This window comes from Leopardus geoffroyi, chromosome A2, assembly GCF_018350155.1.
Source record: "Leopardus geoffroyi isolate Oge1 chromosome A2, O.geoffroyi_Oge1_pat1.0, whole genome shotgun sequence".
NCBI classification, from domain to species: Eukaryota; Metazoa; Chordata; class Mammalia; order Carnivora; family Felidae; genus Leopardus; species Leopardus geoffroyi.
This window is the reverse complement of record NC_059331.1, coordinates 136,313,034-136,330,166: the sequence shown is the minus strand read 5'-3', so window position 1 is coordinate 136,330,166 and position 17,133 is coordinate 136,313,034. Positions and strand designations below refer to the sequence as shown.

At 40.5% G+C, this 17,133-nt stretch overlaps 1 protein-coding gene and 1 pseudogene across 8 annotated transcripts in view; one reads left to right on the top strand and one right to left on the bottom strand.

The window, feature by feature from the left end:
- CTTNBP2 (cortactin binding protein 2) overlaps positions 1-17,133 on the top strand; it is a 166,926-nt gene that overhangs the window by 145,242 nt on the left and 4,551 nt on the right. For 6 of the 8 annotated variants that reach the window (XM_045495409.1, XM_045495410.1, XM_045495407.1 and 3 more), the window contains 8 exons: positions 3,679-3,831; positions 4,007-4,194; positions 7,480-7,658; positions 10,377-10,582; positions 10,943-11,128; positions 13,506-13,569; positions 15,127-15,259; positions 16,515-16,610. In XM_045495409.1, the coding sequence (XP_045351365.1) occupies positions 3,679-3,831; positions 4,007-4,194; positions 7,480-7,658; positions 10,377-10,582; positions 10,943-11,128; positions 13,506-13,569; positions 15,127-15,259; positions 16,515-16,610 (1,205 nt within the window). Of the gene's footprint in view, positions 1-3,678; positions 3,832-4,006; positions 4,195-7,479; positions 7,659-10,376; positions 10,583-10,942; positions 11,129-13,505; positions 13,570-14,373; positions 14,417-14,515; positions 15,105-15,126; positions 15,260-16,514; positions 16,611-17,133 lie in introns of those variants that run through there. The other 2 variants (XM_045495412.1, XM_045495413.1) reach the window with 2 other exon arrangements.
- Positions 5,895-5,995, bottom strand: LOC123607774 (annotated as a pseudogene).

Here is a 17,133-nt window from a genome sequence, read left to right as displayed (position 1 = left end):
ATTCATTTCAGAAATAGAACTTTGAAGTAGCATAAGGCAAGGGAATCTGAATGGCTGGCTTTCCGGCAACAGGTTAAAAGAAATCTCCAGCTATAATACGGGGTGGGTGGCTTCCTTTCATCTCTGTAGACCCTGATCAGAGGCTGGTTAATCCTTCAAACTGGAAACTTCCTGCCCCTGGGGTTGGTTAATACATTAGGCCCAAAACTCTGTCAAATGACCTGAAATAGACACGTACTATTCCGCAAATAAAATTTACCTTTGGACCAACTTATTTAAGGATGTTGAACTTAAGTAGTTAGAGAAGTAGGTGTTACTGAAAAAATGAGGTAATGAGACTGGCCGTGTTGAGGACAGAGCTTTCCACCAAAGAAACCCAGTCTATTTGACCCTTGGTCAGTACCTCACGGGACACCAGGATAAACAAAGATGAGGTGCAACCCAGATGAACTGCTGTGAACAGCAGCCTACCCCCTTTTTGTCTAGGGCACAAGCTGTCCATTTAATGTGTGATTAATTGATGAGCAATACAGCCCTCGCTTGTGGACCCAAGAGAATGTTAAGCCTCTCTCCAAAGACCTCCAGCACTCCTATAAACTCATTCGCTTTTGTCTCCAGCCTGAATTCTCCCTGGTTGCTCTCATGCTCGTGTCCCACCACCTGCTAGACATCTCTGAAAGGATGCCTAACTCATCAGATACGTCAGACCTGAAACATCACCCCCACCCACACCCCAAGTGTGCTCTTGACTCATGTGCTCTCTGCCTCCATGATCTGTACAACCTCTTCTCTGCTGGGACTTCAGCGGGGTCCTGCCCTTCTCTCAAGACAGTCAGCCCCTGGGTCTTACTGACTCCATCTCAAACACCGTTTTGTTCAGTGCCTCGGCCCTGAACAGATGCTCAGTCCAGTGCCCTGGTTGAGGCTCCCATTACTTCATCAATCAGAGCCTGTGTGTTTTTCTGTTTCTTTCCTCTCCAGGTGTTCTTTGCACCGGAGTGAGATTTCAAAGCACAAATCAAGTCCTGTTTATCCCCCTCCTTAGACACTTCCATGGCTTCCCAGAGCTGGTGGCTTCTCCCTCCCAACACGACATTCTAGGTCTTCTACTTGTCATTTGTGGCCAGGTTCTGAGGCTTCATATCATCAAGTCTCACCCCAGGCCGCACACAAAATACTGATGGCCCAGCCCAGACCACGTGAGTCAGAACATCTGGGGATGGGTCCCAGGGGATGTTTCCTGGCAGCCCAGTCTGCTACACTGCTGCTGTCCACAGCTGTGGCTACTTGATCCCATTCCATAGATGTGACTCCACCCCCCAGTCCCAGCCCATCATGGTAGGAGGTACATATCAGCCTCGAGTTCACCATGATGCCCTCTTGCAGCTGTTCTGACCTTGACTTGATGCCTTAGTCCCTTCTAGGACTGAGCCCTGCCCTGCCTCCTTCTGTGCCAGTGTCATTTCTTACAACTAGTAAGCTTACCCGTCTCCTAAGCTATCAAGATGCTATTCCTTGTAATGGTTGCATTTTAAAGTGCCACATCCCCCGGTTAGAATCAGTCACCTCTGGTATGCCATAGCACTTAGCAAGAGAGATACAGCAGTGGGGGCAGTGGGGGCAGTGGATGAGCATCTGTTAAAATGCAGGTACATGTTGCTACAGATAGATTTTGACTCCAGAGCCACTGGAGGTAGCTGTACATTCAGTATAGATCAAGGAAAAGCTGGAGGTCTTCAGTCCTTGGTGGAAAGGAGGTAAACCTACCATTCAACTTGGTCTGTTCTTTATCACTAGGTAGAAGAGGTTTATTTATCACTGTTGTTTTAATGAACTACAGATAGATCACACTTGCACAGTGAATGTATTTCTAAAGGACATATGAATGCTGGGAAGCACAGATTTTTAGCACTTTTTTACTAAACAGCTGTGTTGAAGGGGATCAGACACACACACACATCAGACACTAGTGTTAACAGCCCCCACAAAGCAACTAAATTGAGAGGTGGCTGTTACTGTTTCTAGTTTTCTAGTTTTAAAGCTTCATAGCATGCAGAAGAGCTATTTCAGTCTCAGAAGAGATTCATTTACAATGTTCTAGGAGTTCTCTTGAAAGTGAAAATGCATTGTGTCTGTAGTAACGAGGGGGAATTGAGTATAACCCATTATGAGTATTTGTGAAAAGTGGGATACTTGGTAAAATTACTCTCAAGTATTTTAAAGTGATCTCTTTTTCTCAAGGTTAATTTGGCTAAGACTGAGGCATCTTAGAATCTTAAAAATTAAAAAGTGATCTTAATTTCAGTTAATTCACTGGTGTATCAGAAGTAGTGTATACATTGTAAATACAGTATTAACATTTGAGTGCTTAGGTTCTAGGCATATGTCAAGTACATTCTGTCTACAGACGTACTCGTTTCCTACATATAATCGTAATCTTCCATTTACTTTCCAGCTTTCATTTTGGGTCAGTATACAGTTTAGTCCCCCCATCTTAGTAGGAGGTCCACTGAGATTAGATTCAGGAGCCCTAGTCCTTCTTTACAACTGTTGGCTGAAACCCCAGTCAAACCACTTGAACCTCTCTGAGGTCTGTAAAATGAGAGAGAATTCATCTGCTTACCTTTGAGGTCCTGTCTTCATAATTTGATGAATATTCCTCATATGTGTAATTTAAAAGGTCATTTAAGGGCTTCTGACTTTCTGTATTATGAAATATACATCCATAAAATACATACTTATGTATTTATATTTATAAGATAAGTGAATATTTTTTAAAGTTTATTTATTTTGAGAGAGACAGAGACAGCACAAGTAGGGAAGGAGCAGAGAGAGAGAAGGAGAGAGAGAATCCCAAGCAGGATCCGTGTTGTCAATGCAAAGCCTGATGTGCAGGGCTTGAACCCACGAGCCGTGAGATCATGACCTGCGCTGAAACCAAGAGTCAGAACTTAACTGACTGAGCCACCCCAGCACCCCTAATGAATAATTTTAAATAAAATAACCGTTTAGCCACTGACCAGGCCAAGAAATAGATTATTCCCAGCTTCCAGAAAGTGACTGTGTGCCCCATTCCTGTTCACAAGTTTTTCCTTCTATAGGTAACCACTAGTCCGTCTTTTCAGACTTTATTTTTTTTAAGTTTATTTATTTATTTTGAGAGAGAGAGAGAGAGAGAGAGAAAGTAAGAATGAACAGGGGAGGGACAGAGAGAGAGAGAGAGAGAGGGAGACAGAGGGAATCACAAGTAGGCTCCATGCTCAGTGCTGAGCCCAATGTGGGGCTTAGTCTCAGGGCAGTGAGATCATGACCTGAGCCGAAACCAAGAGTTGGATGTTGAACAGACTGAGCCCCCCAGGTGCCCCCCAGACTTTCATTTTTAAAATTTTTTTCTTAAAATTTATTTTTGAGTGAGTGAGTGAGAGAGGCAGAGCCCGAGTGGGGGAGGGGCAGAGAGAGAGAGAGGGAGACACAGAATCCCAAGCAGGATCGAGTCTCTGAGTGTCAGCCCAGAGCCCGATGAGGGGCTCGAACTCAAGAACTGTGAGATGATGATCTGAGTTGAAGCCAGATGCTTAACCTACTGAGCCACCCAGACACCCTAGCCTTTCATTTTTAACACAGTTCATACAGGTTTTTGTAAAAACTTTAATCACTAAATTTTGTTTCTGACCACAGCTTGTCTGATCCCAGTGAAACAGTCTCCTGTTAACAAGAAAATCATCATCATCTTAGAGAATTTGGAAAAATCTTCATTGTCTGAGTTACTAGGGGACTTTCTGGCACCTCTGGAAAATCGCAGCACTGAAAGCCCCTGGACTTTTCAAAAAGGTAATAAATGGCAAGACCATGCCCAGAAAGAAGCAAGCGTCTGTGAGATTATTCTGATCATTCTCTTGCTCAGAGTTCGAGTTACACCTCTTGTTCTTTCTTAGACTTACTTTACTCTGCATTGTCCCATCGTATGGCTTACCGAGGTCAGGCCATTGCTTTTGGTTTGTTTTAGGAAACGGAACATCTGAATGTTACTACTTTCATGAGAACTGCTTTCTGATGGGAACCATTGCCAAGGCCTGTCTGCAGGGCTCCGACTTACTGGTACAGCAGCATTTCCGCTGGGTTCAGCTGCGGTGGGACGGTGAGCCCATGCAGGGGCTGCTGCAGAGGTTCCTACGGAGGAAAGTAGTGAATAAGGTAACAACCTGAGCTGCAGCATGCCTCCTGGAGAAGGGGTGTTAGTGTCTGGGGGCCTGGGCGGGAGTTCTACCGCTAAGTGAGTGTGCAGCCTTGGTCAAGGAAAAATTTCGGATATTCAAGGATTAAATAAGATAACACATAAAACAGAACAGTTTCTGGACTGTGTTAAGTTAAAAAAAAAAAAAAAAGAAGGAAAGAAAACAAAAAGCAAATAGGTTTTACTGTTGTTATTAACTGTTCTCAAGGAGTCTCTCCATGTTCTAAATGCTATAGATGGCTAGATTAGGAAATTGACCACTGGTTTTAAGAATAGCTGCCACTTCCTTGGAGTCTTCAACATTATCCATCCACTCAAGCCAGTTTTAATATGTTACTGCTACACTGTGCTATAAGAAATATAAAAAAAGTCACATGAAAAGTTAAAATTCTCTAGCTTTAGACACATTTTCAAGAGTGAGTAGAACTAGTTCAGTGATTGTTTTGGAATAAAATATTCTGTAGCCCCCAAATAACAAAATCAACTTAGTACCAACCAAGTCTAGGACATTACTATTTAATTACTATACTTAAATCGAGCCAGTATGAGTGTCAGCTTTGATTTGATGGTAGAGCTTGATTACTAAGACTTTATCCCTTAATCTAGCCCAACAGGCCACATTTGGAAGACAGTATCTTCTATCACAATATTTTAAGCTGCAGATAACACAATACCCGCCGCTACCTACCTCACAAAAAGAGGCTTTTTTCCCCTCATATAACCAGGCGTCTTGTGGCAGGTATCAGTGACTTCTGTTCACCTCTGTGATGTCAGGTCCTGGGTCTGGGGGAGTCTCTTGACCTCCCTTCAAGATGGCAGGATGTCAGCCAGGCTTAGGCACCACACAAAATCAGAGGCAGGAATCTGGATGCTACTTCAGATAAGAGAGCTTTGGCCTTCTCAGTTTCTTTCTCACGGAGCAAAGGATCTTTTTCTGAAACCCCCAGAAACAGAAGGCTTTCCCTACGTGTGTCATTAATCAGAACTGGTTTTTTGCCCACCCCCTTGCCCCAGACCATGGCGAGACTTCTACCTTCTCTACCAAGTACCTAAACAAAATTCTGTGTCTGTTGTGTTAGAGTGTGTGAATGTGCACACATGTGTGGGTGCAGGATTGGGAGGAGAGTGAGGAGAAATACAGAGTGGGAGCGGTTCTGGTAATTCAGTGAGCTGTGCTTGCTTTCCAGTAGTGATTTGAGTTAGTATTTGAAATTTCTAATTTAATCAGAGAAATTTTCTACCCCAACTATGTTGAAGACTGTTGGTTGGTAATAAATACATGCTTTTGACCAAAGCCAGGCCATCATATGATGACCACCAGTAGGAAGAAAGATGAGGTAACAGCCATCATAGTTGTGTAGCTTTTCATATTATTGATGCTTCCATTAATTTTATCATTAATATTTAAATCTCTTTGCCAAAAAATTCACATAAATAATCACAAAAGATACTCATTCTTTTTAAAGCCTTTATTTTTTTATAAGAGCAGTTTTAGATTACAATAAAATTGAGAGGAAGACCCAGATTTGCCAATACTCCCTGCTCCCATACCTGTATCGTCTCCCCTCGTCATCAACATCACTCACCAGAATGGTACATTTCTACCAAGAACGAACCTATATTGAATCTTGATCACCCAAAGTCAATAATTTACCTCAGGGAAAAACACGCAAGCTTCACGAATTTGCACGTCATCCTTGCCCAGGGGTCATGCTGGTCTCTGAAAAGTACCAGTTTTATTCTGTAGATGTGGAACTATTTCAGGTAAAGTGTACCCCCCCCCCAACACACACACCCAGTTCTCTGATACACGTAGTTTGTGAAGGATTTATTTTAGTTATTTTGAAAAGTAAGTTCCAAGCTTTAAGCTGTGCTTTTTTCTCCACTGTGTTTGAGAATGGAAACAAGGGGTGTGCCATGAAGAACAGGAAGGCAGAAGGGTAATGCCTTTCACTTACCAAGAATCACTACAAGGAGGTTAATAAAACAGATTCCTTGGGTACATGTATGATGGGCATGAGAGGCTCCTGCCAACATCAGAAATCTCCTAACCACAGAACAGGACCCAAGCTTTGGGGGCACTTACACATTTGCTGGCACTTGATCACAGGTTCTTCGTACAATTCCTTCAAGGAATAGAAGTCAAGAGGCCTTTCAGGACAATACCAGTCATCCTACTAACATTTAATAAACAATAATTATACCTTTATTAATAAGTAAATATTCAATTGTCATTAATTGTAGTACATGATCTCATTCTTGCTGGAAGAATATCAGAAAAAGAGAAATATGATTGTTCTTTTGAACAGAAGGGAAATTATGAGATCGCAAAGCCTCACGTAACATACTAATATCATTTTAACAGAGCTGTGGGGATCACTGAACCACTCTTTCATTTTGGCCAAATTATATCCCTTCAAGTAGGACCTACCCATATTCATAGACTGTCCCCTGTCTTAATATCATAATTACTTGATAAAACAGATTTATATGAATCTTATAAAATACTGAGTTAACAGCCATATCTGACTTTTTAAATAATTGAAGGATATTTTGCCTAATACTAAAGAAATCTTTGTCCTTTTGTGAACCCTCTGTACTACAAATTTTGATTCTGTAAAATATAAATCTAAAAAGAACCTCTATCATCAAAGCCTGTATGTTCTATACTAGTGTTTAAAATTTGCATGTTTAAAAATTTGGAAACAAATTTCTTTATGCCAGCAGAGCTGTGTACATTTTGATGAAGTTTGCATTTTATCTGAGACCTTTTTTCTAGGGAAATTAAATACGAGGCGAACATGCCACAGATCCAGATGTACCATCTTGTCACTTACCCAAATATTGCAATAGCTAATGTCATTTTTTGCTTTATGAAATCAAAATCCTTTTGAACACTATGTGCAAGTCCCTGTGAGGTACTTTGTATGAATAATATGAATAATAATTTCTTCCAAAATTGATATTTAAGAATTTGTGCAAGGTTTCTTGGTCGTCTTACTGCTCTTTTGTGTCTGGACCCTTTCATTTTGCGTCATCAGCTGCAGGTCTGAACCTCATGCTAACACACTTGATATTGTGGATTAGCTGTCCCTCCCCCAGCCCCTCAGGCAGATCAGATCCAGCTTCATTTTTGTTTTATAGTTTCAAATGTTTGTATTTTTAATTTGTGAACTGTTAAAAACAGAAGGAAAGGAATCACTGTTCTAAGCCAAGCCCCATGTTCGGCCTCTCTGTCTCCGTAGTTCAGAGGTCAGGTGCCCTCTCCCTGTGATCCTGTGTGCAAGACTGTCGACTGGGCCCTGGCTGTCTGGCGCCAGCTCAACTCCTGCCTGGCCCGCTTGGGCACACCTGAAGCACTTCTGGGGCCAAAGTATTTCCTGTCTTGTCCCGTAGTCCCAGGACATGCCCAAGCGACAGTGAAGTAAGTGTCATTTCTCCTTATTTACCTATGTATTTATTTACCTATTTATTTATTTATTTATTTATTTATTTATTTATTTTTGAGACAGAGAGAGACAGAGCATGAACGGGGGAGGATCAGAAAGAGAGGGAGACACAGAATCTGAAACAGGCTCCAGGCTCTGAGCTGTCAGCACAGATCCCGACGCGGGGCTCCAACTCACGGACCGTGTGATCATGACCTGAGCTGAAGTTGGACGCTTAACCGACTGAGCCACCCAGGCGCCCCCTTATTTACCTATTTAAAATAGAGCCTTAGTGGGGCACCTAGGTGGCTCAGTCCATTAAGCATCCGACTCTTGGTTTCGGCTCAGGTCATGATCTTACAGTTTGTGGGTTCGAGCCCTGCAGTGGGCTCTATGCTGTCAGCACATATCCTTTCTTTCCCTTTCTCTCTGCCCCTCCCTTGCTCGCTCATGTGCGCTCTTGCACCCTTGTCTCTCAAATAAACTACATTAAATTAAAATTAAATTAAAATAAAGCCATGGTCATGTTTGGGACCTGTGAGAGCCAGCATGCTGAAGGGCCACTTTGTATCACCTCCTGTCATCAACATGGAGTGGCAGAGCTCTGTGCTTCCTGTCAGAGGATGACCAAGACTTACCTGTTGGGTAGCTCCTAAGGAAACTGTTTTTACTAAGACCTAGTAAGTAGCAGTTTCCATCTGTCAGAGAAGGCTCCTTGGAATCCTGTTCAACATGTAGTGCTGTGTCTTCTGGTAAAGGCCTACCTGAGATATTCATTAAGGATCCTGTAACCAAGAACAAAAGCGTGCATTCTATTGATGAATTAAAAAGCTTCCTCCTCTATTAATGAGACTTAAATACTCACCATGTTTTCCTTTGTAACAGCTCACGAGAATAGACATATTAATAATAAGGTTAATGAAATAGAAAATCAGGAGGAAAAAATTCATCACAGTCCAGCTTAGTAAGGTTCTGTGATTGGCTGTTAGCATCGAGTCTGTCTTTCTGGCATCCTGGGCAGAAATCCATTTCGGAAAGCAGAGGATACAGACAATCTATCTTTTCTATGGTAACAAACTGTCAATTTCAAAACAGCTAATTGGGGGGAAAGGAAGAATTACAATATTAAAATATATACAGCATTTTCTTGCTAAAGAACAGAGATACATTTATTCATATAATCGCCTCTTTTGTCATCAGTGTTAAATTTAAGCATTTTTCACATCCAGAGTCTCAGGATTCTTAGGAGCTAATTTTGGCCTTTCCTATCTGAAGCACAGTCTTCACCGGCAACTGTAGAGGTTCTGAGATGTTCACCCTACTTGCAGGCCAACGGGTCAGGCTGCCGCAAGTGCACAATGCTGGATCAGGGGCCAAGGACTTCATTACTCACAGTGTGGCCCCAGCCAGCACTCCATATTTGCATTGGTTTTCCTAGGTCCAGAGGTCCCAGGGGATGATGCATGGTGGCCCATGGATGCTGGCTTTGCCTCACCACTGCCCAACAATAGGCTTAGGAATGCCCCTGTCCCCTGAGGGGGGGGGGTGCTAGCAAATCCACCCACCCTTTGCCCTGGAAGGAAACATCACTTTTCTTATCCTAGTAAGGAAATAAATCTGCCTCCTGCTCCAGATGGAGACACCATCTCTATCTTCCAAGGCTGTTTGCCATACTAACGTCCTTGAAAAGATAGTCCAGAACTAAAGTGGACACTAAATGTGCAAAAATGCCATGGAGGATTATCTCCCAACAACCCTCTTAAGGAAGTGTGTTTTGTTTTTTTAAATCAAAGCCTGCCATCTTTACCCCGTTAGCACCTGTAGGAGTACCTGTGCAAGTTTGACTCATGCTACAGAACACCAGACTTTTGTCTGTATTCCCTTATTACAGTTTTTTTCCTCTTGAATTACATATCATTAGACATTAACAGAGAGCTTAAAATAGAGAGATGCTTGATACCTGGGTAAAAGTTTTAACAGTCTTGAAAGGCATGTGCTGATACCTAATGGTTTTGAAAACTTTGCTGTACGAGGAGATGTAGTTTAGTTTCTACAGCCTTTAATCAAGTGTCTTTTATTTTTAATGTTGCAACAAAGTGTAATCTTTTTTGAAGGAATTTTAATTGCTACTGGATGCCCGAAACTTGGGTAAAGTCCTGCTACTACAGCAGTTACTGCAAAGAGTCCATCTTAGGAGACAGCTGGTTGACCCCATCCCTGCTCTGCAGGGCTAAGCCCACCTACATGCAGACACTGAGACTTTGCCTTGGGGTAGACAGATTTAATTTGCCACTGATGATAAGATATACCCCAGTTTCAGAAATATTAGAACATATGTGTCTTATTAAGAAAATATGGCAAGTAAGCTTAAGCTATTTAGACATACACTTCCAGGAAATATTTTTTGTAAATTTCTGCCTATAAATTTACCTTCCTTTCCATGTATTTTACTAATGCATTCATTCAGCCCACACTTAAGCACTGATAACTGCTCTCAGTGATTTTATAAAACAGTTTTTTTCAATACACATTGTATTTCTGAGGCAAAATGTCACTTATTCAAATGTCACTTATTTCAAAACTACCTATGAAAGGTAGCATATCTGTAGAAACACTTAGTGTTTTCTCCATGCTCTTCAAACTTGTCCTTTGTAGTATGGTGTGTGATTTGAGAGAGGTCGGGTCCTAACTGTGAACCGCCCTTTTCTTGCAAGGTGGATGGCTAAGCTGTGGAATGCTATCATTGCACCCAGAGTTCAAGAAGCAATATTGTCAAGAGCCTCTGTGAAAAGACAACCTGGCTTGGGGCTGGCAACTGCTAAAAAACACCCCAGCCAAGGACAGCAGGCTGTGGTTAAAGCTGCTCTCAGCATCTTGCTCAATAAAGCCGTGCTGCATGGCTGTCCCCTCCCGAGAGCAGGTACAGGGTTGGTGCTGGGAGGGGAGGGAAAGGGAGGAAACTGCCTCTTATATAATACTGGTTTGCATTTGTTATTAGGGAGCGATTTTTTCCTTCTTTGTAAGTAAAGAAATTATGTCGACTCAATGTATATTTCATACCATTGTTTCAGAACTCACTCTCTCTAAATTACTGGCTCATGTTTAAATTGCAGATCTCCAAGTGAATTTTGTTGGTTCACAGCATCCCTGCTTGGGTATTAAGCACAGCCATGATTCTGAAGAGTAATTTCTTGGAGAATTGCAATTGTTCTGTTTTGCTTGACTGAAACCGCATTATCACTAACTTCCTTTTGGCAAAACGTGATTTGTGTTGTTTCAGAGCTGGACCAGCATGCGGCTGATTTCAGAGGAGGAAGTTTCCCTCTCTCTGTAGTTTCAAGTTACCACAGTTACAGCAAGAAGAAAGGAGAGAGCGGTGCCTGGAGAAAAGTGAGCACAAGTCCTCGCAAGAAGTCTGGCCGCTTCTCTCCATCCTCCTGGAATAAGCCGGGCCTGAGTGAGGAAGGTGAGGGAGGCGTCTGTGCTGCCTGGAAGAGCTTGGGCACTAGTGATCGGGTTTCTGATTGCAAATGTGCTTTTGAGTTTTTCAATACATATTTTCATAGAATGAACAGGGAGTAGTAGCTACATTTCCAAAACTATTTGGGAGAAATACTCGTTTGTTTTTTGTGGCATCCACAACTAAATCTATATGGTTTTCTCCTTTTATGTGTCTAAAAGCCACATATATTTCTTGAAGTATGTGAATAGACATATTTGATACCAGTTTAAGGCCTTTGTGAGTGAATCAGTTTTAACTATTTCTTTTTCATATATTGTACCATGTGCCAGGTTCTGTTCTATACACTGGAAATAGAGCAGAGAAAACACAAAAATCCCTACCCTCTTAGAGTTTACATTCTAATAAATCATCAAAGAGATTCAATATAATGGAAGATCATCTATAAAAAAGATATAAGTTCTCATTCTGACAAGATATAACGCATTTACTTCTGGTGTTAGACCTATTCATTTTGGCTTTGATAACAGGGTAGTCAACAATTATTCAAATTATAAATGTCTTCTCTAAAGGAAATCCTTACTTAAGATAGAAAAGATGTTCCAACCTCTATGCACTGTGGATTTCTGATATATGTAATTAACTGTAGGTCTTCAGGAGCCCCACCCCTACCCCCAACATATCCTGTTGTGTATAATTTAATGGCAATGTTATAGCAGTAGAGTTGCTACAAAAGAGAATATTATGCCTAACATCTTGAAACAAGAAAAATTGCTTTTGTTCATTAATGTATTTTCATACTTAAGCTCGTATTTTGTTGATTTTTAATATTAATACATGAGGTAATTATAAACTCCAGCAAGTTGTGTGTCCGTAAACGTGAGGAATTTTTTTTTTTTTAATGATTGAATAGAAACTCACTGAATAAATTGAGAGTCTACTTACACTTTTTTAAGGTAAATGTTGCCATTATTTCCCAAAGTTACAGTGTTTGATTCAGGGAGTAAAGTCATTAGACTCCAGCCCCTACTATGGCCTGGAGACTCCCGAGGCGACCTTCTGCAGTAAGGACTATACCTCCCTCTTATTTATCCCTATGTATATTGCAAAAGAGCTCTAAAGTGAGTATTATCCTCTCCATTTCCAGGTAACAAAACTGAGGCTCAGAAACCCTTGGCTGTGTGTCCAGATCACCTCTTCTGGAAACATGGGGATCTGCAGTCCATGTTTTTGTTTCTTGCAAGTCCAGTGCTGTTTTCTTCCATCCATGTCACTTTAATCCCATGGTACATGGAATAATTCATAAACACTCCAGAGACGAGTCATCCAGGCTCTTCACTATTATTTCCAAGTTTGTTACAGTTTCTATAGGGTTTAAAACCAGCTTCTTGCTTGAGCCAATTAATTATCTAAATAGTAAGCATTGTCAATATGTACTTTCTAGCGCTGACAAAATCAATAAAATGAATATGAATATAGAGCAACATTATGGAAATAAACTCAGAAAACTGTTACATAAAATATTTAAAAGTTAAAAAAATTATAAATGATTTGATGTTTATATTCAATAATTATACTCTTTGGAACATGAAACCTTATTTGAAAGATTAATAAAATTGTGTGCAACCACAGCATACATGGACATCAACAGAGATTTATAGAATCCAAGAACGAATTCCACAAAGTAAAATTCATGGGTCAGTGGTTAGGAGAATAAACCACTAACTGGTTAAGTACCAAACATACCTCTCTGGTTATTTCATTTTTTATAATGGTAAAGTTTTTTCCCAGTAACTCCATTTGATAAAGGATTATTGCAGTCTTTGGGTTGATAGTTTTTGATGCTGTTGTTTATCAAAATAGAAACCCCTTTGCATTCTGTACAGATAAGTAGGGATGACCATAACGTTTGATAAAGACACAACCTTTTTTTCTCCAGACCTAGAATGGGTCACCAGCTTCTGGAGGCAGGAGCCAAGCCCAGGTGCCTATATGGTAATAAGGGAAAGCCCCTAGTCCACCTCTCTGACAATGACAACAAAAGTATGGGGAAAAAACTAGTATGGAGATTATCTCTGATGATCTGCTCTTCATAAGGATATATTCAATTCAACTTCTCAAATCATTCTTTAAAGATCATTTGTGCTGGCAGCATTCGTACAATTTTGGAAGAGGGACCATTCATTTGTAACAGCAGTGCCTGGGCAGGAAGCTACATCCAGAGCTATTGCCCTGAGGAAAAACGCCTCAAGAGATAGATTCAATCCAAAAACTGTACCAAAGTGCAGAATCCATAGTCTGTTTCTTTTTAATACAGAGTTCAAGATGCACAGGGACAATGATTCATTCTATTGGTAATTTTACTGTATTTTTCTTTGAACAGGTATCAGAATTAAAGCTGTGTCTCAGCAGAATTGTAACAGGAATGCTTCCCTGTCAAAACAAAAGTAAGTTTCCCTTTAACTTGGAGCAAATGATACGTGTTCCCATTATTTGTGCAGCTATAATAGCGTTAAAATAATTTTTTTAAAAAATGGAGGTCATTCATTGAACTGAAATCTAAATGAATGTGTAATGGTAGGACAATTTTCCCTTGTAAGTTCTTTGGCCTAATAATCAAATTGACATAAAACAGATTACCAGAAGAAAAATTAATTTTCTATGTAGGGGAGCCCCAAAGATAGGAGACTCGGCAAGTCGGGCTGTTGAGGCTTATATGCCATCCTTAGCTAAGGAATGGGATAGGGGCCTGGGGTGCTTCACAGGACGCCAAGAGCAGATGCTTGCCTGCCAGACAGATAGGTATTTCAGATAAAAGTTATCTCTGGTAATAGCTCTTTCTGGACCAGCCCCCGATCTAAATTCTTTTAGGTACTTAAGGGAGCGGTAAAAGTTTTTCTTGAGTCAGCTGGGTCTTGATTGACTTCACATCAAAATAACCCACATGCCAGAGTGACACATTTTGGGATGGCATATTCTCCCCTTCAGATGAAATTTAAAAAAACATGTTCTTTAAGCTCAACATAAACCCTTTTTTGCTTTTAGTTTGTTGAAAAGGTCAGAATCATTATTGGCTTCATTTTTCATCTAACTTCATCATCATTAATGCATTTGACATAAAGATCTGATAAAACCCTACATTTGTGAACTTTTAAACAGGCTTTAGAGGAGTGATTTTTTTTTAAATACTAGATTTATAGAAACTTGCTTTTAGGTGCTAAATGTTTAAAGTGATCATTTTATTTTCTTAGGTTGCTTGTACGGAATTGATTGGTTCAGCTTACAGATTTTGAGGTACAATCGCTTGGTTAATCATAGAATAGAAATGTTAGGGCAGTCTGTAAATAGCTCTCCGTTGTAACCCAATAAATTGTGTGCCCTGTCACTTGACAGGTAACATTTAGAACGCTGGTTCACAGAATTACAGAAATGGGGTATAAAGAGAGAGAAGATTGATAAGGGAAACCATACCAGATGCTTCTTTCTGCCAGACACACTGCTAACTCCATTATATATAGCAGCCCATGTGAGTTCCCCAGTAACTCTATAATACAGATACAAGGAATCCATTACAGCAAAGGGAACCCAGAAACTGAACTGTCCAGGAGGCAGAAAAAAAATGTGACCCATGGCCATGCTGCTAGTAAGTGGTAGAGCCAAGTTTGAAATTCAGATTTGTTTGAGTGTATCACACTGCCCCCTTCTTCCACAGTATTTAGTGTCTCCGTTTCATTTAGGCTTGGAGAAAGGGAAGAAAAGGGAACAGTAAGGAGACCGGAATGATGTAAACCAAGTGGATTTCTCAGTGAATAAAATTTTATCTTATTGAGAAGTATTTTGAGTGGGAGTTACCAAAATTGTAGGAGAGTGAGTTGTGCCATCAAATGACATTTTAAAATCCTTTTAAAAGGATATTTAAAAACTCTTTTCTTACCCCACACCAAACCCCCAAAACTGGATTGTGGTTCCCACTTTGAAAAACTCTTTTCTGAACTTTGTATTAGGTCTTTAGAGAATGATCTATCATTGACATTGAATTTGGATCAGAGACTCTCTCTGGGTTCAGATGATGAAGCAGACCTTGTCAAGGAACTTCAGAGTATGTGCTCCAGCAGATCTGAATCTGATATAAGCAAGGTAAGCAGTACAAATGGGGGAGGACATTGAATGGCTTGCCCAACAGAAGAGAGATTGCTTTTTTTTTTTTTTAGTGTTTATTTATTATTGAGAGAAAGAGAGAAAGAATGCTAGTGGGGGAGGGGCAGAGAAGCGAGACAGAATGCGAAGCAGGCTCCAGGCTCTGAGCACACAACCTGACGCAGGGCTTGAACTCACAAGCAGTGAGATCATGACCTGAACCAAAGTTGGACGCTTAAGCGACTGAGCCACCCAGGCCACCCCAGAAGAGAGAATTCTTAGAACCAACACTTATTCTCTGAAAGAAATTCCTTATTGAATAGTGTGGTTAATGCTCCAAATCAAACCATCCTTACCTGGCTTCAAAAAGCTTTTTCTTCCAAAATATCTTTTCTAAAATAATGGAGTTCTCTTTAGTACAGCCTGTTTTCCAAACTCTTCTGAAACACCTGAGGTTAAAATTGCAGTGCATTCAGGCAGCATTAGGTTACCCAGGCTTTTTTTTCCCTTTTTCCTAAGGTTGGCATATAAGTCATCTGTCCGTAAGAGAGCGTCACAGCAGACTCATGTTATAGACACAGGAACAGCCACAACTTTCCTTACAAATAAGAAAATTGGGCCTGTATAATCCATGTAGTCATAGTCTTTAAGCTGTGAAAATTGAGATCCAAATATAGAAATCAGTGACCCAGATTCACAAAGGTGATTTCACCAGCATCAAGCTCAACCTGTTTTGGGACTCTTCGAGCTGCAGCAAATCTAACCAGACTCCCATTATGAATGCCCTTTACGTGAAAGGGAGGATAAGCAGGTGGTTATAATGTGCAGGTTCCACTGAAAGACTCAGCTCTTACATCTGCACAGTCCCAGTCTCTAGGACAGAGTAGAATTGGCTGTCTTATTTAACCTTGCTGGAAAGGAGATGAAATACTTATCTACTGGAAAATTAAGGTAATGACTGAAATCTTACAATTTTAGCCTTTCTTGCCAAGAAAGATTTTTTTTTTTTCTATAGGGCTCATTTGGCCATCTTGTTTTGATTATTAAAAACAAAAACAGACTCTCTTCCCATAGAGATTATTTCTCATGCATTTTCTGGTAGTTTCACTTAAAGACTTCAAGTCTTTGTTGTAAATAGTACAGTCCTTGAGGGCGTGTTCATAGAGCTCCTAAGGGTCAGAGAAAAATGGTAACACTTCTGTGGGTTTCCTGTAGCGACTTTAAGTTGTGCTTTGATAACTTGTGTATTTTCCAGATTGCTGATTCCAGGGATGATTTAAGGAGGTTTGATGGTTCAAGAAACAACCCTGCATTTTCAACTGTTAATCCAAGAATGCCAGTGTCACCAAAGGTAAGTGCCCATTTCCCTGCAAAATGTTAGAAAGAAATGCTGTGGAAGACTCCAAAATTTTGAAGGTCTTTTGAGAAGGTCTCCATTTGTTTTCATTCACGTATGCTAAAACTAAATATACCGTAACTTCTGTCTTGGTGGTTCCATTTTAAAATATATTCGAGAACCTTTAAGATTTCCTGCATTTTGGAATTCCAAAGGGCTAAATAATGTAAATTTCTATTACATGTGGAAAAAAAAATCTCCTTTTTAGTTTTGCCATGACACACATTGGTTTCCGTGAGATACTTTCCTTTAAAAAACACGTCAGAATGGTAAGTAGAAGAGCCAGGATTCCAATAGATTTCATTAACCTCTCAAAATAACTTCTATGGTTGGTTAATAAATGCCAGATGGCCCAGCAGGGTACTTGTGGGTGAACAGAAACAATAAAACTACTTCTTACCCAGTAGTTACTCTGTGAGGATGTAGGTTTCACAGAGGCATTGAGTAATAGTTGGTTTGTTCACCAAGCCATGTCGAG